The sequence below is a fragment of the Schistocerca serialis genome, chromosome 11, assembly GCF_023864345.2.
Source record: "Schistocerca serialis cubense isolate TAMUIC-IGC-003099 chromosome 11, iqSchSeri2.2, whole genome shotgun sequence".
Classification (NCBI taxonomy): Eukaryota; Metazoa; Arthropoda; class Insecta; order Orthoptera; family Acrididae; genus Schistocerca; species Schistocerca serialis.
This window is the reverse complement of record NC_064648.1, coordinates 140,576,046-140,602,343: the sequence shown is the minus strand read 5'-3', so window position 1 is coordinate 140,602,343 and position 26,298 is coordinate 140,576,046. Positions and strand designations below refer to the sequence as shown.

The window sequence follows — 26,298 nt, the reverse complement described above, 5'->3', positions numbered from 1 at the left end:
GCTCGTGCGCCGACTATAACACCACGCTCAAACACACTTAAATGTTCGTAACCTGCCGTTGTAGCATCAGTAACCGATCCAACAACTGCGAAACACACTTGTGTTACATACAAGTTGCCGACCGAAGCGCCGTTTTCTGACTGCGTATCTCTGTATCTCAATACGCAAGTCTATACCAGGTTCTTTGGCGCTTCAGTGTATGATCCTAGATGGAAACATAAACCGTGAAACATAAACCTGTCCGTCTCGTCAGCATTCCTAGTTTGCCCCTTTTAAGGGAATAGTACCTGATTACAGCAGCAGCTCCTAACGGGGCATTCTATTGTGTGAAATGTTTGTGAGACGAATTTACATGGAAATCTGTACAGCAGTCAATAAAACATTAAAGTTCCGTGGAATAGGAGAGGCATCTGGGTTTCAAGTTTAATCAAAAATGGTTCAAATGGCTCTGAGCACTATGGAACTTAACATCGGAGGTCATCAGTCCAATAGAACCTAGAACTACTTAAACCTAACTAACCTAAGGACATCACACACACCCATGCCGGAGGCAGGATTCGAACCTGCGACCGTAGCACGCGCGCGGTTCCGGATTAAAGCGCCTAGAACCACTCGGTCAAGGTGGCCGGTCAAGTTTAATCGTGCCTAGCCTGAGACATTCACCGAGGAAACTGATTTCTGCATTAGATGTACATTGCTTCTGATCAGGTGTCACGGATCTGAGGAACTTGGGATAAGGAGGAAGAAAATTTTTCCTGGTTAGAGGTGCCACCAACTTGGATTTAAATATAAGTCGTGTAACTTTATGGCTGAAACAAGTTTGTTGCTTTGCTAATTTTTTTGCTACGACATAAATAAACCATCTTTTGACTGAGAACGATAACATTTTTAGAAGGTGAAAGCAGTCTATCATAGCACCGCAGTGGTAGTTACAAACCTTAGGTGATCACGAAGCTGTACGGGCCCTTGTCATTTGAAGGAAACTGGTGACGTTGCAATTGATTTAGGGTGGACAACACTTTAACAGCTGTTGTTTCGTACAGGTATGCATGCGCCTCGTACAAGTGTTGAGGGTGCAGTGTGAGGGCTGCTCAGTGGCACTGTGTTTCAGGACCACCCACCATGTCGGCAGTTACGGAGGTTCAGAACACCACAACCGAGGCCCTGGCCGCCCTGCTAGACGGGGGTGACGGCGCCCTGGTGACGCTGGTGGCGGGCGAGACGAGGGTGGCGGCTCACAGGGCCGTGTTGGCAGCCGCGAGCCCCGTGTTCGCAGCGATGTTCGCGCACGACATGCTGGAGGCCAGCTGCGGCCAGGTGAGCATCGACGACGTGGAGGGCCCGGTGCTGAGGCTCCTGGTCGCCTACACGTATACCCTGCAGGCCCCCCAGCTGCCCGACACGGCCGCCCAGCTGCTCTCGGCGGCCGACAAGTACGGCTTGTCGGCCCTGAAGGCTGCCTGCGAGCGGCAGCTGATCTCGCAGTTGGCCGTCGAGACCGCAGCGGCGACGGCCGTCACGGCAGTGAGGCACTCGTGCCCGGACGCCACCAGGGCTGCCGTCGCCTTCATAAAGGACCACCTGCAGGTGATGGCCACGCGGGGCTGGGCGGACGCTGTGCTCGAGTACCCGCAAGAAGTCATTGAAGTCTGCAGTATGCTCGGTGAGCCACCGGCAGAAGCCAGGTAAGCACGATTCCCTTTTTGGCAGCGCTAGTGTGAATTTGATGTCGTCCTTGCTTTGTTCGTCCTTGCTTTGTTCGTCGTTGCTTTGTTCGTCCTTGCTTTGTCCATCCTTGCTTTGTCTGTCCTTGCTTTGTCCGTCCTTGCTTTGTCCGTCCTTGCTTTGTTCGTCCCTGCTTTGTTCGTCCCTGCTATGTTCGTCCCTGCTATGTTCGTCCCTGCTTTGTTCGTCGTGGGTTTCTTTGCTGCCTACATAGCATAACACCTTAACGTCATCTACTTACTGATCGTCGTTCACGATGCTAAGTCTCTCGCTGTTTTCACTTCTTCTGCTTCTTATCAATTTCGCCTTTCTCTGATTTACTCTGATTCCATATTCCGTACTAATTAGACTGTTCATTCCATTCAGCAAACCCTGTAATTCTTCTTCACTGTCACTGAGGGAATCAGTCATCAGCAAATCTTATATCATTTCACCCTGAATTTTAATTCCACTCTACAATCTTTCCATTATTTCCGTCATCGCTTCTTCCATGTATAGATTGAACAGTAGGGGCGAAGGATTACATTCCTGTCTGACACCCTTTATAATCCGAATACTTCATTCTTGGTCTTCCACTCTTATTTTACCTTCTTGCCTCTTGTACATATTGCAAATTACTCGTCTTTTCCTATAGTTTACATGTATTTTTGTCAGAATTTCTAACATCTTGAACCACTTGATATTGCCGAACGCTTTCTCCAGGACCACAAATCCTATGAACGTCACGGAACTTCAATTTTCTTTTCATTCTCTTGTGTATTATCCTTGTCGGAAACGTGGATACTTCAGCTGTTAAGCTGATTGTGCGATAATTCTCACGCTCCTCTGCTCTTGCAGTCTCCCAAATCGTGATGATTATATTTCTCTCAAAGTCAGATTATATGTTGCCAGACTCATACATTCTACACACCAGTGAGAATAGACCTTTTGCCACCTCTCCCAATGATTTTAGAACTTTTGATTGAATGTTGTCTATACCTTATGCCTTCTTTGATCTTAAATTTTCCAAAGCGCTTTTGAAATCTGATTCTAATCACCAATATTTTCCATACCGACTCCTGCTTGTTCTTCTGTCACGCCATCGGACAAGTTGTTCCAATCAGGGAGGCCTTCAGTGTACTCTTTCCAACTATCTGATCTCGCCTCTGTATTTAACACTGGAATTCCCATTGTGCTCTTAATATTACCACGCTTGCTTCTAATTCTGTGGAAGATTGCTTTGACTTTTCTATATGCTGCGTCAGTCGTCCCAAGAATCATTTCTTCTTTGATTTCTTCACATTTTTCGTGCAGCCATTTCACGTTAGCTTCTCTGCACTTCCTATTCATTTCATTCCTAAGTGACATATTTCTCTATTACTGAATTTTCCTGAATATTTTTGAACTTATATCTTCGATTGATCAGCGGAAGGATTTCTTATGTTTTCCATGGTTTCTTCGCAGTTAGCTTCTTTGTACCTACGTTTTTCTTTCCAACTTCTGTTACTGTCTTTGTTAAAGATATCCATTCCTCTTCAACTGAACTACCTATTGAGCTGCTTATTATTGCAGTAACTGTAGCCTCAGAGAACATAAATCTCATCTCTTCTTTCCTTAGTACTACTGTATTCCACTTCTTTGTACATCGATTGCTCCTGACGAGTCTCGTAAAATTGAGCCTACTCTTAATCACTGCTAAATTGTTATGACTCTATATCTACTCCTGGGTATGCTTTACAGTCCAGTATCTGATTTCAAAATGTTTGCCTGACAATAATATGGTGTGACTTTAAACCTCCCATATTTCGGTCCTTTTCCAAGTATACCTCCTCGTCTAGTGATTTTTGAACAAACTATACCAGCTATTACTACGATAAATTTACTGTACAACTTAACTAGCCTTTGTTCTCTCCTATTCATATTATCAAGTACATATTCTCGTGTAACCCTTTCTTCTACTCCTTCCCCTATGATCGCGTTTCAGTCCCTCCATGACTATTACATAGTACTGAATTACCTGTTCAATATCCTCACTTTTTCTCTCTCTCCACCTTCAACTTGCAACGTCATCATGTATACCTGAACTATGCATGTTGTTGGTTTGCTTTTGATTCTCATGAGAACATATGTATACTCACTTTCTGCCCTGCCTTTCTATTGATACTGAATCCTACTGCTGTTGCTACTACCCTAGTCTCATGTGACCAGAAATCCGTTTCTTATTTTCTGGCTCCCAACCACATTCGAACTCCTAACTTTCCACCTCCAGAATCATAGAACGTTATCCTTTCGTTGGTTACTCAACCTTTGATCATTGTCAATTCTTCCTCATTTAGGAGCAGTTTCAGACCTCAAGGGAAAGAGAGTGCCCTGAACCTCTGTCGGCCCCTCCGCCCTCTGTGGAAAGGCTGTTGGCTGAAAGAGGGCGACACCTGATGCTGGAAGTCTTCAGAAACCGATGCTGATGATTCTTATTCAAAATTCAACTGATGGTGAGGTTCAAACCTGGGACTGAGGATTTTCCTGATTACTAAAAAAGACGCTACCCCTAAGTGACTGGCCCCAAAGAGCAGGGTATGTCTCCCTGAGATATCCAGTAAAGCAGGAGCTATGAGCACTGGAGCTACTCATGCACACTGGGGGCAAACAAGAAGAGAATACTCCAGCCAGCACAGTAACATTGTCACACTCGATGCAGTGCCTTACAATCACATTTCCTTCTCGTCTCTGTTCAGCTATCGCCCTGAATATTTTCCGTGCATTCCCTTTAACAAAGCAGACAGGAAATCTCTGCCCCCCTGTCTTTTTTGAAGTTCCTTGTGGCGTTACCAGAGGTCGTCCAGGGAATCCTATCAGGTTTCCTGCTACGGGCATACAGCAGATTATATTCGCTGTTCATCTACAGGTGTACGACATATCTCCCACAATGTCAGTATTGATGTGACGTTTTCATCCAGCTATCATTTGTTGCCTCTCTCTCTCGGATACATATGCTCCAGACAAGTCTATTTTGTTTCTTTTTAAATTTACAAAAAAATCCATATTCAGTAGACTACAGGTTACTTCGCAAGTTGTAAACGTTGTCCATCAGATAAAATTGCATACACTGCGTAATCCATTTTTTTCTTTTAATGGTGGCCTCTACTGCAAACTGCTCAACACGAAAATTGTTGTTTATGAAACACATCACCACTGCTGTCTTTTCAAGGAATCGAATTGTGGAGACATTACATGCATATATACAGTTCTATTTGCTCTACTGAAATGCAAATTTTGAATATACTCTCGATAGCTTTTATAGCATAGCTCTTGTAATTCTTGTCCATCTTCTTCATTCCCTCGGGCTTCACATCAAACAGCGCCTGCATATCCATGACCATATAGTTTCAACAGTAAGTTGATACCCCAACTTATCAGTTTGTTTCTCTCTCTCTCTCTCTCTCTCTCTCTCTCTCTCTTCCTCCAGTGATATAATTCAGCATCCATATATCAGTTTTCAAATCACCTCACAACCAAAAGTAGCAGCCAGATGACTTTAACTGCTTCTAAATTCTGTCTGATAGTTGTTCTGTCAGGGCAGCAAAATTGTTGGCCCTTATGTTTGGGATTTGGTTTGTGCTTCATTGTGAACAATTTGTTGTTTTGCATCTTAGGCTACGCCAATGGGGAATATAGCAGAAGTAGTGCAGAAAAATACCAGTTAATTGGTGGCACAGTCAGGTTAAGTGAGGGGCTGGTGTTGTTGGCACTGAGTGTTCTGTTGCCCCGGTGGACAGTCCCTCAGCTGTACCGCCTGCAGTGAGCCCCTGTGTGAACACGCCCACCCACACAGTGTTTCTCTGTGCAGCTCGCCGACCGCCACAGGGGGCGGGTCCACCCCCAACTCTGACCGTCAACCCCACAGCGGCCACAGCCGGTCTCCTGCTGCAGCTGCGCCTCCCACGTCTGCCAGACACACCCCTCCACCTGATGACGCAGCCGTCTCTCGCTTCCGGTGAGTTGTGTTGCCACACGTGCACAGGTGACGATTATTATGCAGCGGGTAGTGTGTGTGTGTGTGTGTGTGTGTGTGTGTGTGTGTGTGTCAGGGAGAGCCGACCCGGTGCCCTTGTTGTATTTGAAATATGTCGACCGACTTATTGTGTACGAAGCAGTGACTTTTATATCTTTTGTCGGTATGTCAGGAAATTTCCATGTTACTGGTCTGAATCACTTAGCTGTCTGGTAAGGAAATTGTATTTCAGTACTTACAGATGAGTGTAGTTTCTAGTGTTTTCTTCCTAAGTGAGAGAAGGAATTGGTACCCAGAGAAAGTAGTTTTAGGGGTGTGTTTGAATGTAAATGAAGGATTGGGTAGCAGCTGCATGCCGAGGTGAAAGGAGGCGGATCTGTGGAGTGAACTATGAGGGAATGTGCCAAATGAATTTGTTACGGGATGGAGTGCACCTATTTTTAATGGGAGATGGCTGAAGTTTTTGATTATGGGCTAGTGCTGTGGATCTGTCTGTAATACGCTGGTTAACCCGTATCGCAGAAGCGAGATTTCTAGATTTGTGACTTGTCGCTCGGAAGAAGTGTATTCAGAATTGTTGGCAGTTTTGCGGCTGTTAGTTTCTTTCATTTGGTGTGTGTGTCTCGATAGTAGAGAGTAAGTGTGTCGATGTTTTGTGCAGGAGCCTTTCTGATGCAGAGCGAGGCAGGAGGCTGAGAGAGGCGGCTGAGGAGGGGGCGGTGGAGGAGGTGCGGGCGTTGCTCGCGGCTGGGGCGGACGTGGGGGCGAGGGGCGGGGGCGGGGAGACCGCCCTGCACTGGGCTGCATGGAGAGGCGACGCGGCTGTGGTGCGGCTGCTGCTCTCTGCGGCGTCCGACCCCAACGCCAGGACTCAGGGGGGGGAGACGCCGCTGCACTGGGCGGCATGTTGGGGCCACGCAGAAGCGGCGGCTGCTTTGCTGCAGGCCGGAGCCGACAGGGGGGTGAGGACTAATTTCGGGGAGACCCCCCTGGACTACGCCAGGGAGGAAAACCATCACGAGATCGTCGAGATGCTAACAGAGCGTTGATACGCGCCACTAGAGGAAATGACATCCTGTACTTCATTGTACAGGATATTAAAATAAAAAATTGAAAAAAAGATCGCTTTCTCTATTCATTTCTACCTTTTACAGTCCACACAATTCCTCCAGTAACACCACAACTACTGCAACAGCAGGAGATATCTGTAAACCAACGTGACAAACCTTCCTTTTGAGAATTCACTATGTAAAACATTTCACAAGCAATTTCTGCAAAAGCTCAGCAACAATTGACAAATACTCCATCATTCATAAACTCCACTTCTCTCTCCCTCTCTTGTGTTTCTCGTCCCACATACAATATTCAAACAGCTTACAAGAATACAGCCGACCTCTCTCACAACCGCCTGTATTTCGAAACGTAAACACCCAATCTCTTCCAAGAGACAAATGCGAGAATACCGGTTGTTGTGTAACACATCGCCCAGCCGCAATAACGTCACTTCTTTCCACCAGTCTCCTACATTACCTAATTACTGCAAACTATTTGCTAGCAGTGTCTACGTTGCTACATTACATCACTGCAAACTGCACCATACTCAAATTACTGCCATATAAGCTGTTCAGTTAGAACGTATCTTCACTTCAGACCTCACACTGAATTCACTTACGTGCGTGCATTGCACAAGTACTTTTCATGTTTAACTGTAATGTCACACTTGTAGCAGTGCTCACACCACATCATGCTCACACCATCTGCAGGCTTCTTGCCAGCTCACCTTCAAATAAAGAGAATTGAACAACCACCTAAAATCATTACACTCCCAAACACCTCCCTTGCTTCTCTTACAGAACAAACTACCATCTCTCAAGGAATTATACTCAATCGCGTGAGACATGCAGCCATCACTGGAATTATACGGCAGTTTCCCAAAGTACACTTTTGCGTCTCTGTAGACGCTTTGGAAGCAGACCACATTTGGAACATTCATTCCCCTGTCTACTGTGATACAATTAGACTTGGCGTCCCCGTGCGTGCATGTGTGACCAAAGCGGCAGACTGCATTCTGAACAAGAGCTTCTGTGGCCCTCATGTGGCGGCGTTACACACGGAAGCTCCTCAACATTCTCTGTGAGGAAGCAGCGGCGCCAGGAGACAGTACTGACTTGGTGAGTGACCTCCACGGCATTGATCAATACTTCAGGCTCTGCCAGTTGATCCTCAACATAAATAAATGTAATACACTCTGCATACACAGGAAAAGAAATCCACTACTGTCCAATTACACTGCTGATCACAAATTGCTGGAAACAGTAAGTCACCTACCGTAAAATATCTAGCAGTAACTATCCAGAGCGACGCTACGTGCAATGACCAAAAATACCAATTGGTAACAAACTGCAGTACATCTTTTCTCAGCGATTCCATAATCACATGTTTTGGGCTCCTAAATCCAAATTTCGTGCTTCCTGCCTTGTAGTATGTGGAGTTCACAACGAAAGCCTCAAAATTTTCCGACTTTTCTCAGATTTTCATTTATTTCACAAAGACTACGTGTTTCTCAAAGTTGAAAACCCGACACAAAATTAAATTGGACAAACTCTTCTACAACATGCGGCAATCAGCAGTGATTTTCTGACGGCGAGTGGTGACCGCGCTAGAGCGTCCTAAAAAAACGGCGACTCCCCAAAATTCGGATCGCGCCTAACGCCATTCACCTGTTGCACTCTGCTATTACGGCACTTTGGAACGGTATGGCACGCGTCTGCAGACGGAAAACAGCCCAGAACTCCACCTGTGTTCTTCGCATCGTCAAACACAATAGCACTCACGCCAGACATCCGCTGTCGAAACGGACGTCATATATTTTGAAACGTGTTCGCATTTATTTAAACTAGTGCTTCTAAGTGTGTGGTTGGTATCTGAGAAATGGCTAAAATTTATTTTGATATCGAAATATGTAAATCTCAGTCCAGTGCGACAGAAAAGTCTAGAAATAAAATTTTGTACCAAAGTATGCGAAGCACACGCTACACGATGCGAAATCCAGGCTAGCCGGTACATCAAACAATTCGCCTGCGAGAGAGGAGGTCGTATTCAATGTAATTTATACATACCATTTATCTGCAAAACAGATAACTCAATTTAAAATATTGGTCCTGAATATTGTAAATCTTTATCTTGAGACTTGTAAACAATAACTGCACCAGATCTGCTACCGTATTTATAGTGCAAATGAAGATAAAATGTAACGCATCCCGCTTTGTGTCAAAACTGCTCCAAAATTCACAAGATAACGCCTTTCTGAAATAATTTAGGGCTTCGGAAAGTCTGAAATGATAATTTCACAGATACATTCTGGTGTGTGGCGGAGGGTAGTTTGAGTACCACAGCTGTTCCGGCCTTTTCCTGTTGCAGTAGCGATGCTAGAAATATCTTTGAACTACTCGTCTATTAAGAGCTCTGAATGGAAAGTAAGAAACCCGGAGAACATCTGGCGTGCATTTCCTCGCCATGTTACAGTTTTAGGTGGAACCTTTAACCTGCCACCTCTGCAGTGGGCGACATAGGTGGCTGAGACTGACGGCAGGGCCAGGGAATCGTGAGAAACTGATCCAAGTGCTTTACTCAAAAACTACCTCGGGCCATTAATCTGAGAAACGAGTCGTGAAGACACCATCTTAGACTTGCAAGTGACAAATAGACCCGAACTTTTCGAATCTGTTAGGGTAGAACGGGGAATCAGCTATGCCAAGACCGTTACAGTGTTACCGAATACGACCGTAACCATAAATAGAAAATAAGTTGGGAATATTACTGTGCTTAGCAAGAGCGACGAGAAACAGGCTTCAGGTTACCTTTCCTTTCCTCTGCAGCACCAACAGCGCGGGTATCAGTGGAAGAAGTTGAAGAGCATTGTGAAATACGCGTCAGACGGGTGTGTACCGACCAAATGCGTTTCAAGCCCAGTTTCACAGCGATGAGTTTACAGCACTTGTTTTCGTTTAAGTGCGCGTCTGCGCACGCCAGATCACGAGATAACAAAGGAATTTCCGAGATCCGAATTTCATCGATAAAAATGACGCCAAAGAAACAGTTGTTTCTGGAAAGAACAACGTATCTGTAACATGTTGCATTACTCCCTACGTAACGAAAGCCCGTGTAAACATTCGGTCTTGTCTGTAAGGCAGAAACGCTTACGACACTGTTATTCACGTGCAAACAGCAACAGGTGGCGTCAGACTGCCCGCGCAAACGGCCGGCGCAGTCGCCGAGGGGAAACTCGCAGGTGGGGGCGCGACGCAGAATGCGGGCAGCGAATCCGGCAGAGGGCCGCGCATGCGCAGAACCAGCGGCGGGGCGGGAGCAGGCGGTAGGGGCGGTCCGACCACGGCGGCGGAGAAAAGACCGGCCACACGACAGGGGGGCCGAAACTAAATCAGGACGATCACTTCCGACATAAAATCTGTAATACTGTTTAGCGATTACTGCTCCAGTTGTACTCAACAATTTCAAAGTCGGTGATGATCGCAGACACCGGTGTCCGGCTGCCATTTAATGTCCCAGTATTACAAAGATATTTTCTCCCGCTCTCGCAGCAATTTCGCAGTTATGTCAGAGCATGCTACATCTGTCTAATGGCAATCCACTATGTACTAACACTAAACATTATTTCGATAACAACCTCTGTTAAAATTAGTGCTCTGGATGATTTAATACATGTAATGTTTTATTTTTGCAGCAAGTCTCAATGATAGGTATAGGTACATCCGCTGACTTTCAAGCTGTCATTACTATCGATCCAGAAATCAACAGCGCAACGGCAGTTCTTTTAAGGGATGGGTTTACACCTGAAAACGTCCAACTTTATCCCAGCAGACGTGCAATTGCATGTTCTGTCGCTGAGACATTCCGCTTAAATATTTACGCGCCATCCGGGACTGACGTTACACATGCACGGTCGGACTATTTTTTTAATCAGGATGTCCCATGTCTTTTGGTAAATGTGTGTATGTGAAGCACACGCTACACGATGCGGATTAGAGGCTAGTCAGTACGAGAAACAATTCGCCTGCGAGAGAGAGCAGGCCGATTTCAGAGTAATTTGTATATGTCATTTGTCTGCAAAACAAATGACTCTGATTAAAATGTTGGCCCTGAATATTGTTAAGCTTTGTATTTAGACTTCATTCACCCGTTTGAAAGATCTAAAATGATGTATTTTCACACATAGATTGTGACAATGACTGTACCTTACAGTGGACATGAACGTTGATGGTAATTAAATTTGTTGGCCTAGCTGTGTGAACGGAACGCTTCTCTGTTCTGGAACCAGTTACTATTAAGAGAGTGACGGAACCGTCAAAAACGTACGGTACAGGTCCAGCGCGACAGCCGTCTGGAGGCAGAAAGGGTGCCAGCATCAAAGAGTCAGCAGAGAGATTCGCTACGCCCGCGCATGCGCAGAAGTACGCCTTCTGCTTCTCGCTCGGGTGGCCACCGGCCAAGTGCAGAGTTTCGTAATGCAGATTTTGCGCCTTTTGCGGTGAGTAACTCTTCACGAACACAGTAACTAAAAGATGTAGAAAAAGAGCCGGGAGGACGCATTGTGACAGGAGTTGCGAATGTGGTCACCTCTCTAAACCTCTGCACTCCCTCCGCATCAAACAAGAGAGCTCCAAGGGAAAGATTTTTCAGCCATCGACTCAGAAGGCGCGACACCCTTCTGTGGTTCCCTGCAAAATCTGACTGCAGGTCTGGACACGGAAGCCGCAGCTGAGCGGCGCGCCGCCACACGCACTCACTGCACGCACGTCTCCGCAGTGTCGGCTTCGAGGCCTGACAGACTCCACACCACAGCGGGCTGTGAGCAACTGTGCAGGATTACGACGCAGCCCCTGTCAGCTTCTCCGACCGTGACACTGTAATTGTGAAAGCAAAAGGTCTACCTCGCTCCACATAACATCGGTGAATATACATTTCATTGCTCGGTACAAACGCTTCTTCCGTAACGCGAGTGAGTCGCGGCTGAATCTTGCAAAATCCGGTGTTCGGAAATTAGTTACAAATGTCGCCTACAGGATTGAAGTAAAGCGTGAATTTCATTTTGAATTATTTGAAACTTGTAAGAATAATTAGTAATTCTCACTACATCATCCAAAAAAATAATTCGTTCACGTGACATATCAGACTGTAAATAATACAAAACGTGTTGGCAAGTCCTTTGCACGACTCACTTATCTACAGAATTTTCATTTGGGGAATAGTAAACAGTTATGTATAAAATGCTATACAGGCAGCCATGTCCTCCAGATAAACTCATGTGTGTTAACTGGAGAAACACTGGCCACGGTGGCTGGAAAGGAACAAGTAGGGGCGAAGCCTTCGACTGCAGGCGACAGACTAACTGGGCGACATTTTGGAAGAAAAATTCCTCCAACTGACAGCAAAGCGAGGCCGTGGAGATGGTGTAAAGCGTGTGGTGACAAAGTTAAAAAAGAAACTGGAGAGTCGAAACGGAAAGAAACAACATACTGTTGTCCAGTGTGTGATGTTGCGCTGTGCAAGGCAGAATGCTTTGAATCGTTTCACACTCTAACAATATACCAGCACTTGCAAAGTAAGTTAGAAATCAGATTAATAATGTTGCTCACGCAGCATATGTTATCTTTATCGGGCAACATCAAAGTTATTCACTTTGGATGGTATCGTCAGAATGGAAATAATGAGGTCACTGCAAAAAGAGTCATTAATTTGGCACTTACGTTGAATGGATTCCCACGTAGATTTCGTCCAAGTCGTTATGGCTCATCTTGTTGATTCTAGGGTGATTCCACTTTGACTGCTAGAAGTTCCAGATCTGTGTTTTAGCAATATTTGAAAACGTAACAAATGCGTTTTTGCGGAAATTCTTGACGATCAAACAATCCCAGATCAGAATAATGGTATGGTAGAAGTAATTTTTGACTTGGTGTTCACGATCCACATTTTTATTAAACTTCTTGTAAATTCACATATACTTCTTCTTAATTGTCAAATCAAGAAAACAGTTTTGTATCAATCTTCGTATACTTCATTTCCACTTTAACGAAATACAAGACTTGACTGCTCTTTTATAAAGTGAAATAACTTCTGCCAAAGCGAAACAAAGACTGCTCTGTGCGCATTCGCGCCAAAATGGTTACAATTAAGTCAAAGATTATGACAGTCTCACAGAAAAGAATACACACAAGAACCATATCACTGTAATATATCGATACATCAGAGTAGCTATACATTAATAAAAAGATGTGACTATTGTCACAAAAATACGTCTGTTACTTGGCAGAAAAGTAGTAAGATATTACTGGTATCGACAACTGGAGTTGGAGTGCCGTAATGGTCAGTTAAATAAAGAACCATTACAACACGAAAGCCATTTACGTATACAAATTATTTATAAAAAATTGTAATTAGTTGTGCATTGCGATAGTTTTTAATAAACGCGTTTCAGTTTGTTTTTATAAAACATAAACAAGTCCAATATTCATTGTACCTATAATAAACCCTACTGTAAAAACTTTATTTTCTTTGTTTCACCTATAAACTTGCGATAACAGTGTAAATTTAAGCGGAGTTTTTTACTATAACGCGTTACTTCATTTTAAAGTTTAATGTACAGGGGTGAAACGGACAAAGTGCAACGATTTATCTGTAACCGTTCGTAAATTGTGATTTTTTTTTAAAAACGACGGAAGACCCCAGTCTGGCGTGCTAGTGTGTCATACTGAGTCCCAGACTTCAAAGTGTTGATTTGTTGTTCCGGTGAGAGGCAACAAGGCCAGGCTCACTCGATTGCGGGGCCAGCGTGTGTGGGCGGTGGTGTTGTGACGTCACCACAGTGTGTCGGCAAGAGGCGCCTGCCGCGGCCTTCAGTTGATGACAGACTGAGGCAGAGAAACTGCAGGGACACTCACTAAGGTCTTGGTGACGCGACACAAAATTACAACGTTTTTCTTTTCCATTATCGTTACGACAATTGTAACATTTTCAATATGTGGAACGTAATATTGAAAGTCTAAACCAGATGTAATCACTTACGAAATGAAAGGAGGAGGTACTGGTGTCTGTACGTTTCAAAGTGTGCTTTTGGGCAGGGCGTCTTCACTTAGCAAATAAAACACAGTTGTTGGCAGAGGAAATGGTGGCAGCCAAAAGACATTCATAACGTGCTGGAAAAGGACAGTGCCATTACTACAATTCATGTGGGGCTCTGTAGAAAACATTTGAGGCAGCAGAATGTAATGTTTAAAACGTTAATCAGATGTAATTTGTTATAAAATGAAAGTAACGAGTACTCACGATCCCTACTTCTCAAAAAGATTGTTCGAGTAGGGCATCTTCCATTTGCAGATAAAATACAGTGATCGCCAGAGTAGACTAAAAGACGTCCGTTAAATGCTGATAAAGAACAGGAGAATACCCCCCGTTACTTCAAAATAGGAAGCTGTAGACAATAGCCTTTGACGTTGCAGAGAGTAATATTAAAAAATGTTAACCACATGTAATTACTTACCCAGTGCTGGAAGGAAGTACTTATTTCTCTTCATTTAAAAGCCTCCTTCCGAGCAGGGCAGGGGATCTTTCCTTGGCAAAAAATAAATAAAAAAATGCAGTCGATATCAGAATAAATGGCGGCAGCGACGCGGCGCTCATCAACCTGCTGGTAAGGAACAGGAGACAGCATTTGAGGCAGCAGGGTCCCGTATGAACAGTGTCTGACCAGGTCTGTTTACCTACCAAGCGGAAGAAGGGAGGAGCAGCTGTGTCACTGGAAGGTGTCCACGTGTTTGTCGTCGCTGCCGGGGACAGAGAGGGGCGCTGGAGTTCCAGCGTCAGGGGGGTAGTTGTGAGTTGAGACGCCGAGCAGGGGACTCTGGGCAGTGCAGGCGTAAAGTTAAGAGCACCTGCGTTTAAGTAAAGTGCTCTGTGTTTGAATGCTGTGGAACAGAGGAGAGAGATACGATTAACGGTTCAGAATGAAATGAGGTGTAAGGGTATCAGAAAAGAGTATGAAGAGCAATGAAGGTAACATTTTTTTATTTAGTGGCACTGCAGTCGCGCTAGTTACATTAGTTTCATTGTTGAATTAGACAGCAACATCAAGGAAATTGAGATTTTTCATTAAAGATTGTTTAATTTTCACGGTGAGGGTTTTTTCATGTCTGTCAATTATTTCACTGACGTTTGTGAGAGTAAGATTTTGGTACCGGTGTCTTCCTTTGACAATATTAATAAATGTTGTAATATGAACTGCATACGGGTAATAACATATCTGATAATGTAAAAACATTTTGCTAAAGGCATATTTCACCACATCCTCGGTCCAAGCCATTTTTATTCAAAGCAGTGTCTCACTCAGTGGTGTGTGTAAAACAGTTTGCTCGCTGTCTGGAGCATTGCACTGGGCCCTCAGCAACTGGAGTCAGAAATATGCAACTGGAGCGCAGAGGGCAGCCAAGCAGTGTGTTTCCAAGCAATTACATTACGAGGTGAGATGTTTCCATTTCAGGATCTGTTTGCTACGAAAATTATCAACGGACAGGGAACATTTCACAAACAGCATTACTTGCAGACCATTAACACACGGGGACCACTTTGTTTTTATTAAAGAGATTAATAGTAAAGTTCAGGATTTAATCAGTTTACAGTTTTTACGGTATCAATACAGTAAAACAACATATCATCACGTTGGAACACATAAGAGACACGTTATTGCAGGGAAAAGAACAGCCACAAAAGAATGTGCATCATGCGATTAGAAGCATACCAACTGACTTACATAATTTCACCGCACTGACTGACTATCGGTCTCCAGTTACATCGATTAGTGATGCAGCGGGCAATAAATACAATGCGAATAATTCTTGCTGTACAATCCCATTACAAAGGACTAAAGTTAGAGGAGTAGTTTCGGGAAAAAGAATAGATGTAAAAACCACTCACACACACACACACACACACACACACACTTAAAATTTATTGTTCACAGCCAGAAAATTTATCCAAATTTTTGGATCCTTCCACTTGTAAGAAATCAAGTTATGCTGGGTATGGGTTTTTAACAGAACATGATGGCATTTCGGACTATGAAGATGGATTACACTTTCAGCAGAGCATTTCAATACACGAATAGGAAATTAACAGATGGGAACATTTTCATACACAAAGAATACAGAATGGTGCACATCATTTTTCACTGACACGTCTTTTGCCACCGACAAATGCAGAATTAAATTTCGACGTTTCGCAGACAATCAAAGCCAAGGAAGACAGTCGTGAAGCAGCAACAGATGAACCAAACAACACACTCCATTGGACAGATTTTTCAGATCACCACTAATTCAATCGCTATTGATACAACTTTGCTCTCGCCACATTTAATTTTGAAGGATAAAAATCAGCCAGACAAAATAAAAGAACTTGTGTCTTTCCTCAAGTCACAACGTCTACGTCATCGTAAACTGACAGACACTGCAACAGTTAATACAAAAGAGGCAGCTGAGAAGAGAAAAACCCTACAACAGAAGGTAAGTCACACTAAAAAATTAGAAGTTGGACAAAAGGTTTTAGTTCAATCACGCCCACTGTCTTGTAAAGCAAAGAACAGGTCTCAGAAATTTGCATTGCTTTATAACGAACCATTTCGGAATCGACGAATCCCACTTCCTAACGTAGGACATCTTGAAACACTCAGAACGAAAGCTTCGAGAGGTCTTCATCACATCACCAATACAAAACCGTTCACTGTGTAATTGTTTGACTTTGTACTCCTTATTGAGGACAACACCACAACGATACATAACACTTCGTTTCCTTATGACGTCAACCGTTTGTAGGTAGAAATTAAACTTTTTCTACAAATTTTCTTTCATTGACATGTATGTGTACATGACAATAACATTTTTATCTCATACAGCACAAGCCATTTCGGATGTTTATTTTCACTGTGTCATGATTGTTACAGAGTATATACCATTCCGTGTTCTAACATAACTGACCCCGATTTTTACAATACATCATTTTAAAAGCAAAAGTTACGTAAAAGAAGACAGTAACGACTCCTTCGCCAAAGACAAACGCATCACAAAAGATAAAAGCAACATGTGAAACAATAACATAGAATTTCGCCCGAGCTAATACATTTTCTCTTACAGGTTAAGGTACAGAAGTATGCAATAACGGATTCCAGATAGTACTGATAAAACAGGTAGACAATGTGTATTTGCACAGCTATGACACGTACTGTCAACTATCGGAGAAGATATTTAATTTCTTCGTCTTCCACTGGGATACTCCAATCCTGAGCTATAACCAGGATTTCTTCATTGACTGTAAGAATTTTACTCTGTGTCGTATGTGAAGACTTAAGGATTAATTTTAGATGGAGCATGTGTAGCAATGATTTATGGATTTTTGCAACAAAGATATGGTGAGATAATAGGAAGTGAGGATAGCGAACTTTTCATGATTATTATGCAGACGTTTATGATTTATAATATGAAGTGTGGCACACTGATGTTTGGGAGTGTTAGGTATTACGAGATGATTTAACCTTTGTAGCATGTTTTGATGATTGTGTTTTGGTGTGTTTCTCTGATGAATAGAATTTCTAATGAAACTTGCGAGCAGATAAAAACTGTGTGCCTGACAGAGACTCGAACTCAGGACCTTTGCCTTTCGAAGGAGAGCTTCTGTGAAGTTTGGAAGGTAGGAGACGAGGTACTGGCAGAAGTAAAGCTGTGAGGACGGGGCGTGAGTCGTGCTTGGGTAGCTCAGATGGTAGAGCACTTGCCCGCGAAAGGCAAAGGTCCCGAGTTGGAGTCTCGGTCCGGCACACAGTTTTACTCTGCCAGGAAGTTTGATATCAGTGCACACTCCGCTGCACAGTGAAACTCTCATTCTGGAATGTCTAATGGTTTGCGATAAGGTGTTACAAAGCGGTAAGACAAAACTGTGAATTTACAGCAAGATAAACACTTTCTTTCAAACATATGCCTTTTCTCTTGGGGAATAACAAGCTGAAGGTTTGAAGACGCTTATTACGATTTACTTGCTTTGATGACATTTGTGACTTTGCTCCCACTAATCGATTTTCTTCTCATTCACAGAATAATATCATTTATCATTACTTTTCACCCACATTTAATCGACTTCATCGGAAAGAGATCATTTCTTAATTATTTTTATTCTGCACGTTGCCTTTAGTTGTTCATAAGTATTAAGTACTCTTCTTGATAACACTTAAATTTCGCATTTGGGGTAATTATAAGTAACTGGCACGTGCATAGATTAAGGTTTTGTGGACACACTTTCATTTGCTTTATCTTTTTTTGTGTGATTGACAGACAACAGAGAATGCAGCAACACATTGTTCCTTTCCTTTAGCCTGTATACTTATGCGCATTTACTTGAGTACATAGAAACACGCACTCTGCAGAAATCACTATTGTACTCTTGCATAACACAATGTTTACCTATTGATATTTTCGTAATGCATTATACATGTAATGATTACTGTATTTTAATGTTTCTTTTCTAGCACAGTAAAACAAATTTCGATTATGATTTTTCTGTTTGACATGTTACTACGGACACATCTGTTTAAATTGCAATGTCGATATTCGTGACAAATGTTTGTTAGTCTTTGTCATGTAATCCGAGAATCTACCATACGTAGTTTTAGATAAACGTCTTGGCTTTATTTTCTTTCACTGTATTGTAACAGAATATACGTACTTTGTCAAAGCAGCACATTGATAGACTTGAGTAGAGTTATTCTCTGCACTGTGAGAAAGTTGAACGTATTATGAAAGTTTTCTTTTTATCACGACATGCCAAATCGATTACCGTGATTTTAGATGACTTAACAGACATTTTGTTAAAGTAACATGGAGGTACCTTCTGTGAGCGGTCTGGCCCTGAGTTGTCACTGGGTTTGTTGCTGACACGTACGGAGTGCACCAAGTCTGCTCTCAGCCGCCTCCCAGACAGTCACGATACGACGCTTTCACTTGGAGAGGTGTTACAACGTCATGAGTGCTGGAAGACACTTCAACATGTGCTACATAGCGTGCTGGGTACACCAACAGCATCGTGTATGAAAAGCAGAAAAAGACATTGCTTCGACGTAATCACAATAAGTCTCACGAGATTTTGTGCAGAACAACGATAAAAAATAAAGCAATGAATGTAATTATTTCCCTCAATTGATGACTTTATAGCTAGTTGACAATAATGGAGTAGACCATTTTCTGAACTTGCGCACACTTCTTTCAAACGAAATGTAACGTATTCTGAGTACACCTGAGCACCAATGTAAACAACATTTGTAACTTGACTTGGCGTTCACCTGAGCACGAAATGGACGAAGCTTTCTGCAAAATAATTTATGAGCGAGTAGTCGCCACTACTTGCAAAACAAGTGAGATATTTTCATTTCAGGATCTGTTTGCTACGAAAATCGTCAACGGACAGGGATCATTTCACCAACAGGATTACTTCCAGAGCATTAACACATGAGGACCACTTTGTTTTTGTTAAGTAGATCAGTAGTTAAGTTCAGGATTTAATCAGTTTGCACATTTTTACAATATGAACACAGTAACAGAACGTTTATCACGTTGGAAGATGTAAGAGACACGTTATTGCAGGGAAAAGAACAGCCACAAAAGAATGTGTATCTTGCGATTACAAAGATACCAACTGACACATAATTTCACTGCGGGAATTGACTAAGGATTTCCAGTTACATTGATTACTTATGCAGCATGTAATAAATGCAGTCCGAATAATTCTTGCCCTACAGTCCCATTAGAAAAGACTAAAGCTAGAGGAGCAGTTTCAGGAAAAGGAGTAGATGTAACCCTAAAGACACACTTAATATTTGCTGTTCAAGTCGACATATTTTATGCACAAGTGCCGCAACACGACGAGGTATGGACTCGCCTAATATCTGAAGTAGTGCTGGAGGGAACTGACACCATGAATCCTGCAGGGATGTGCACAAATCCGGAAGAATAAGAGGGGCTGGAGATCTCCTCTGAACAGTATGCTGCAAGTTTGACAGCCGGCGGAAGTGTTTAAAATCAGAAGAGTGTTCCTGGAGCCACTCTGTAGCATCTCTGGACGAGCGGGATGTCGCATTGTCCTGCTGGAATTCCCAAAATCCGTCGTTGTGCACAACGGACGTGAATGGACGCATGTGATCAGACAGGATGGTTACGTACTTGTCACCTCTCAGGGTCGTATCTAGACGTGTCACGGGTCCCACATCACTCCAGCTACAGCAGTACAGCGCCTCCACCAGCTTGAACAGTCCCCTGCTGAAATTCAGGGTCCATAGATTCATGTGGTTGTATCCACACCCGTACACGTCCATCCACTCGATACAATGTGAAACGAGATTCGTCCGACCAGCCAACGCGTTTCCAATCATCAACAGTCCAGTGATGGTGGTGACGGTCGTAAAGCTTTGTGTCGTGCAGTCATCAAGGGTACACGAATGGGTCTTCGGATCCGAAACCCCTTTTCGATGATTTTTCGTTGAGTGGTTGCCACGCCGACACTTGTCGATGGCCCAGCACTGCAATCTGCAGGAATTTGCGGAAGGGTTGCACTTCTGTCACGTCGAACGATTCTCTTCAGTCGTTGATGCTCCTGTTCTTGCAGGATGTTTTTTAGACCGCAGCGACGTTGGAGATTTGATGTTTTCCTGTATCCTGATATTGTAGGTACACCACTGAAATGGTCGTCCAGTAAAATGCCCACTTCATCGCTACCTCGAAGTTGCTGTGTCCCATCGCTGGTGCGCCGACTATAACACCACGTTCAGACTCACTTAAATGTTGATAAGCTGCCATCGTAGCAGCAGTAACCCATCTGTGTAGATGCACTACATTTCGTATAGGAATTTGTAGATATAATTTTTATCAAATTAAAGAAAGAAAGACACATCCCTACATCTCAAAGGCAGCTTTCGAGCAGGGCATGTTCTGTTTTCAGATGAAAGGCAGTCGACTGTAGAGTTAATGGTGGCAGGCAGGCGGTACTTGTTATGCTGCTGATGAAGAACAGGAGAATAAGCGTATTACTACATAACGTGTATGAATCTGTAAAAAGTTAATCAGATATAATTACTTACCAAGTAACAGAAAGTGGTTTTCAGTTATCCACATGTTAAAGACAACGTAGGTGTAGTTTATCTTCTCTTCGCAGAATAGTAGTAGCGAGGTCTCTAGAGTTGTGGTACCCGTTGTGGATGTCCTGCAATGTAAGTCGGTGGGTGAACACACGGCATGGGTTATCGACCATCTGAGTGCAGACCTAAGTGAACGAGACACGATGAGTGTGGAATCACTTGTAGAAGCACAGGCTGCTCCTGCAGGGGGACCGGAGGTAGAAATTAAATTTTGACTTTTGGCTCGTAAGTAAAAATTCGAAAGAAAAAATTTGACATAAATTGAGACGAAGTGCTGATGACGTTCGGTCGTATTACCGTATATCGAATCACTCCCGTCTCCGTTAAGTATTCAGTTTCCCCTGAAAGTGTTCCAGCGCTTGCTCTGAACAAGCTACATCCCCTGAATATGTGCAAAAGTAGCGCACTGAACTTCCATAAAAACACCGAGTTGTTTTAAAAGCTTCACGGTTTTAAGGCCATTGCCATTCAGCTGCACCCGCAGTACAACTGATCGAGGAGAAAGTGTGTCTCTGACTCTAAATTAAGTGGTTTATAGGTCGCAGCTCTGTTTCACTAGGGCAAGAATCTTTTCTCTAGCATTATAGAAGCACAAAATATTTTGAGTACTATTCCACGGAAACGGTGGCTATGGAACGATGCTTCAATACCCTACGACCAGCAAAGACTTGCCTTAGAACCGAATCGAGACAGACCAGGGAGACTGGCTGCGTTGTTCCTGCTGAGCGAACACCGAAACTACGTGAAAGAATACGGCGAGATTTAAAAAAAGAAAGTATCAGAAACATCTGAGTCCAATCCAAGAACTTAAATTATTGTATTCTTTCGGGAGTGCATTCTTATGTTTAAAATGTTTATTGAAAGCAGTTTGTCGCCAGTTTTCTGTTTTCTCTATCGAGAAATGATGCCTGGTTTGCCTACTCCCAGTTCTTTGCGAATAGTATGACCTGCCCCCTCCCGCCACAATTGCTCCAGTTTATGTCGTGGGTACGCCCTTCGATTTCGCATTCGTGGGGAGAAATCGTGAGGATTAGGAGTCGTATACATAAAAAGACATCTTTCTCCGGAGAAGATTATCAGAGCAAAAGAATATTCTCTCAGAAAGTTTTCAGTTTCGCATGAATGAAAAATCGCAAGCGTATTCTGTGGCGAGAGAGTTTCCTTCCCACTGCCTCCCCACCTCCCTGAGAAGGTTCTCTTGTGTGTGTCGTCCGCCGTGTCACGCGTGACGTCAGACTTCATTCAGCTCGCTCAAACAGGCAAACCGTTCAGTGTACGAAGATGGAACTGGCCTCAGTGTGTTCTGTAAAGAGTTGCACTACGTTTAGATTTCACTTTTATGTGCGGCAGCAAATAGTTAAGACGATTAAAGACAATTGGAAAAACGCATTTTCTGCGATCGTATTGAGTATACGACTCGTACGAACCTTTTCTGTTACTGAAGTTAGGTGAACACATTATGTGATGAAATCTTAAAATTACATAATTTTTCATCGACTCCAAACCGGAACTATGGCCGAGTTTTCTAAGAAGAGATAATTTTGTTCAAATACGACGCAGAATGGTGTGCTCGCGTGTCAAGGACGCAAGCGATCGCCCGTGGCGTTCGTTACGAGAAACAGATCGCTAGGTTTGTAATCAGCCAGCTGTTAATTTTTCTGATTCGTCTATATTCCGAACTTAACGAAGTGTAAGATTTACGGTGTGAGAAGACATGAATATCCGGAAACGTCAGCGGTACAGGTGTTGTGTGTATACCAAAGTCTTCTCGTACATCAGTGTGAAAACTTGGGTCTACTAAATAGCAACAAAAACATTTTAATTTTCACTTCTTTTGAAAGGTCGCTCATCTCTTCTTTCATGATTTTTTGGAAGGAAATTCGCCATGCAAATAATGTTTTTATTGTAAGGCTCGTAGAAGTTTCTACGGTTTCTCTCTTCTGTATTTCTTCGGGTACCTATACCTTCTTGCCTTACAGGCAATATAAACTTTGCCTTTACTACCAAAAAGTCTGTAAAAGCTAACGTCAACAGAACTTACTCAGCTCGATGTTATGCTACAGAGCACACTTCAAGAAACGGAGAATGTTCTCGGCTCGTGATTCGCCCCTCTAGTTTTATTCATACGAAATCGGAGGATGATGTTTGCTTTTACCGACTCCCCCCACTCATTTACTCAAGCTGAGAAATTTCTCGGGTGAAGCATATTCTCCGACTCGCTTTATTCGTGCGAACCTGGGAATGTTCTATACAATTTCGAGTAAAAAGTACATTCTCCGTTTTATTCATACGACCGAAGGTCGCGATTATGTAAGTTGCACGAAACCATGATGACGCACACTTAGAGAGCTAATTCGGCTCAGAAAGTTTTCACTCTGGTAGGCGGCAAGTACTGGGCGTCCAGCAGGCTGTTTCAGAAACTGTTACATTATTCAATCTGAAGCTGCAAATCGAAATGTACAATTCTGTCCCAAACACAGCAATACTAGTTGTGACGAACGTTTGCCGCACAGGAGGCAATGTACTGTTTTTCTCCGACGTTAATACCACATACCTGTCAATTTCAGCGGGTTTTCGGCAGAATCGGGTCGGGCCAAGAGTTATTTAGGTCCTTTCCAATTAATGGCGTCCAACACTGGGTTGCCAATCGCCAGAAACGTTGTATTAGATAGTGTTTCCGTGTTTATTTCTGTTTCCTTTCTCTTTAATCTTCACTCCTTCCACTTTGGGATTCCGAGATGAACCCCTTTTCCTCTTCCATTTTCCTCATTAGCGACGTCCCTGCAACAGTGCCGCTCTCACTCCAGCCTAGCGACTGGAGAACTGAAGTCGGTGTCTGAACGAGATCTCTGTCACGGCTGGAGTTTAGCGTGGAATACGACTGAGTAAGTGCTGCCAAGCTTAGCCCGAATTATGCACAACTTTTCTCATGTTTTTTTAATTTATGATATCCCAAGACCATTTGAAATTTAATTTTCAAGGTTACTGCGACCCCATGTGGTGATTAAAGTACTTTAAAGAGAAAGCGTGTAATCCATTTGGAGTTGTGGATGATAACAAATCGAACACCACATTGCATTCCAGCATTGCTGATGGGGGGCGCCACGAACTTGTAAGTCATTTTCAGCCAGGTGTCCCGATACTTTTGACCACATAGTGTATGTGAAGGCATCGTCAAGATCTAAAATGGATGTTCCAGCATCAAGAAAGTGCTTAATGGTCTAAGTCAACGACAGACAGGTAGCAAATATTGTTTCCAGTCATTAAACAATCGAGCCACAGAATGAACATCAGTACAGTAGTTACATGTGTAATGAATCTGATCTGAAATTATACTATGGAAGATACTGGTTGACATGGCCAAAGATGAATAACATGTCTATGTTGGACAATCCAAGTCCACAGGAAGATCATAGGTACATAAAATCAAACATCTTTGGAAGAACTATGTTATCTGTGAACACATTTGTAAATACATCTGTGGAAGGGCAGTGTTATCTGTGAGCACAAGGTGTAAAAAGTATGTTTGTAGCACAAAAATATGACATCATGCCGAAAGAAATACCCACATCTTTACTGGTTTAAATGAGAAAAATGTCCATGTTTCATAGATACCATGGTACAGAAAATTGCGAAAGTTTGCCATAAAAATAGTTTGCGTTGTAATCAATATGTGGCAGATCACTACAGTGTAAAGCCTATGGCCTGAATGCCAAAGTTGACAGCGACATGAGTCAACATACCGGCAGCTCAAATTCGCGCAGTGTGTATAATTCAGTTCTAGGGAGATGAGGAGCCAAGATAACATGGGAGTACTGCACTGGTGTTAAGGATGCGAATTACATTGGCACAAGGATGATAAGGACGCCTCATTTAATGATACATAAACGGAAAAAAACAATGAACATATTCTAGTGCCCGATTCCACCCTCCGCTTTGACCATAGCGTGAGGATTCACATGCACAGAATTTATTTTCTGTTGTCGACACACATTGCCACAGTGGTTGTGTATCCTTGGGTTGGCATAGGTTTGTGCGTAAGATAGATTCCAATCGTATGTGCTGTGTATTAGGGACAGGCGTTTTGCAGACACCATAACAACTTGCATTTTATACTTGGAATAAATTGTTCTCTCAGCACTGACGAGCAAAATGAGCAGACATCACGTCGCAGCACCGCCACGTCAGCGTGTACTCACACCGTCTGTCACGTCATGTAACGTCAATTCGCTTAGTCTGTGTCAGAGTACAGTATTTCAATTGAGGAACTAAGGTTACTAATGGCCAAAGCAGACCTCATAACTTGTGTTCTTGATCAGTCTTGTTTGCTGAAGTGCTGAGGCGTGAAACAACACCTCAAAACATCGACATTTCTATGTTATGGGTGAGTGGGCGTCTCTTCTGTTATTGCCAAACCTAAATAATTTTTCGCTTTCAGATATCTCACATTGCTTGTGTGAGAACATCCAGTGCAAAAAACCTCGAAGTCGGCATCGAACATTTACAATTTGCCACGAAATCAAAGCACAACAAGAAAATGGATATTAAAAAGTTACAAAAGCACAATATCCACTACTATACAACGAGTTAACTTACGCTGATAGCAGATGATGATACCGTCGACACTTCATTCCCTGGGAACCGTGACCTGCCGTGACGTGAGGTGACGTGACGGTCTGTTGACGACTTGTCTGAATGCCGCCATTTGAAATGCATCGTGGAATGTTTTCACATGACGAGACTTGACGGCATCCCGAGATCATGCGACAATTTCAGCTTAATGTTGACAACATGCACACCACGCAATGCTCACACCAGAGATTTTTCTACTCTATGGCTTTGATCGACGTCATATCTGACTCACAGATGCTACTTAGAGGCGACATCTAAAGGCAATGAGGTTCAATCCTAAACCAAAGAATGTATCACGAAAAAGACAGATAATATACATACATACAATAAAATTTGATTGCAGCTCATGCGATTAATTACATAATTATAAGCTATATTGCAAATAAATTGAGCTAACAAAAAAGAAAGTAACAACATAAAAAATCATACATGCATGAAACAAATTATCACAGTTCACGTGTGCAAGTGAAAGAACCATGCATGTCCTTTAAAGTCCACTACAATATCACTCGTAGTAAACTCGTAATTTACATCTACATGGACAGTTTGCAAATCGCACTTACGTGCTTGGCAAAGTGTTCATCGAACCATTTTTCACAATAATCCTCTATTATTCCAGTCTGAAACAGAATGCGGAAGAAACGAACAGATGTACCTTTCCGAGCGAGACCTGATTTCCTTATTTTATGATGATGATCGTTTCTCCCTG

At 43.1% G+C, this 26,298-nt stretch overlaps 1 protein-coding gene across 1 annotated transcript; it reads left to right on the top strand.

The window, feature by feature from the left end:
• The first annotated feature begins 938 nt into the window (after window positions 1-938).
• LOC126426548 (ankyrin-1-like) lies at window positions 939-6,765 on the top strand. The gene is made up of 3 exons (XM_050088450.1): window positions 939-1,685; window positions 5,552-5,698; window positions 6,378-6,765. Exons 1-3 carry the CDS (start codon window positions 1,123-1,125, stop codon window positions 6,763-6,765), a joined length of 1,098 nt encoding a protein of 365 aa, XP_049944407.1. The 5' UTR covers window positions 939-1,122.
• The last annotated feature ends 19,533 nt before the right edge of the window (window positions 6,766-26,298 follow it).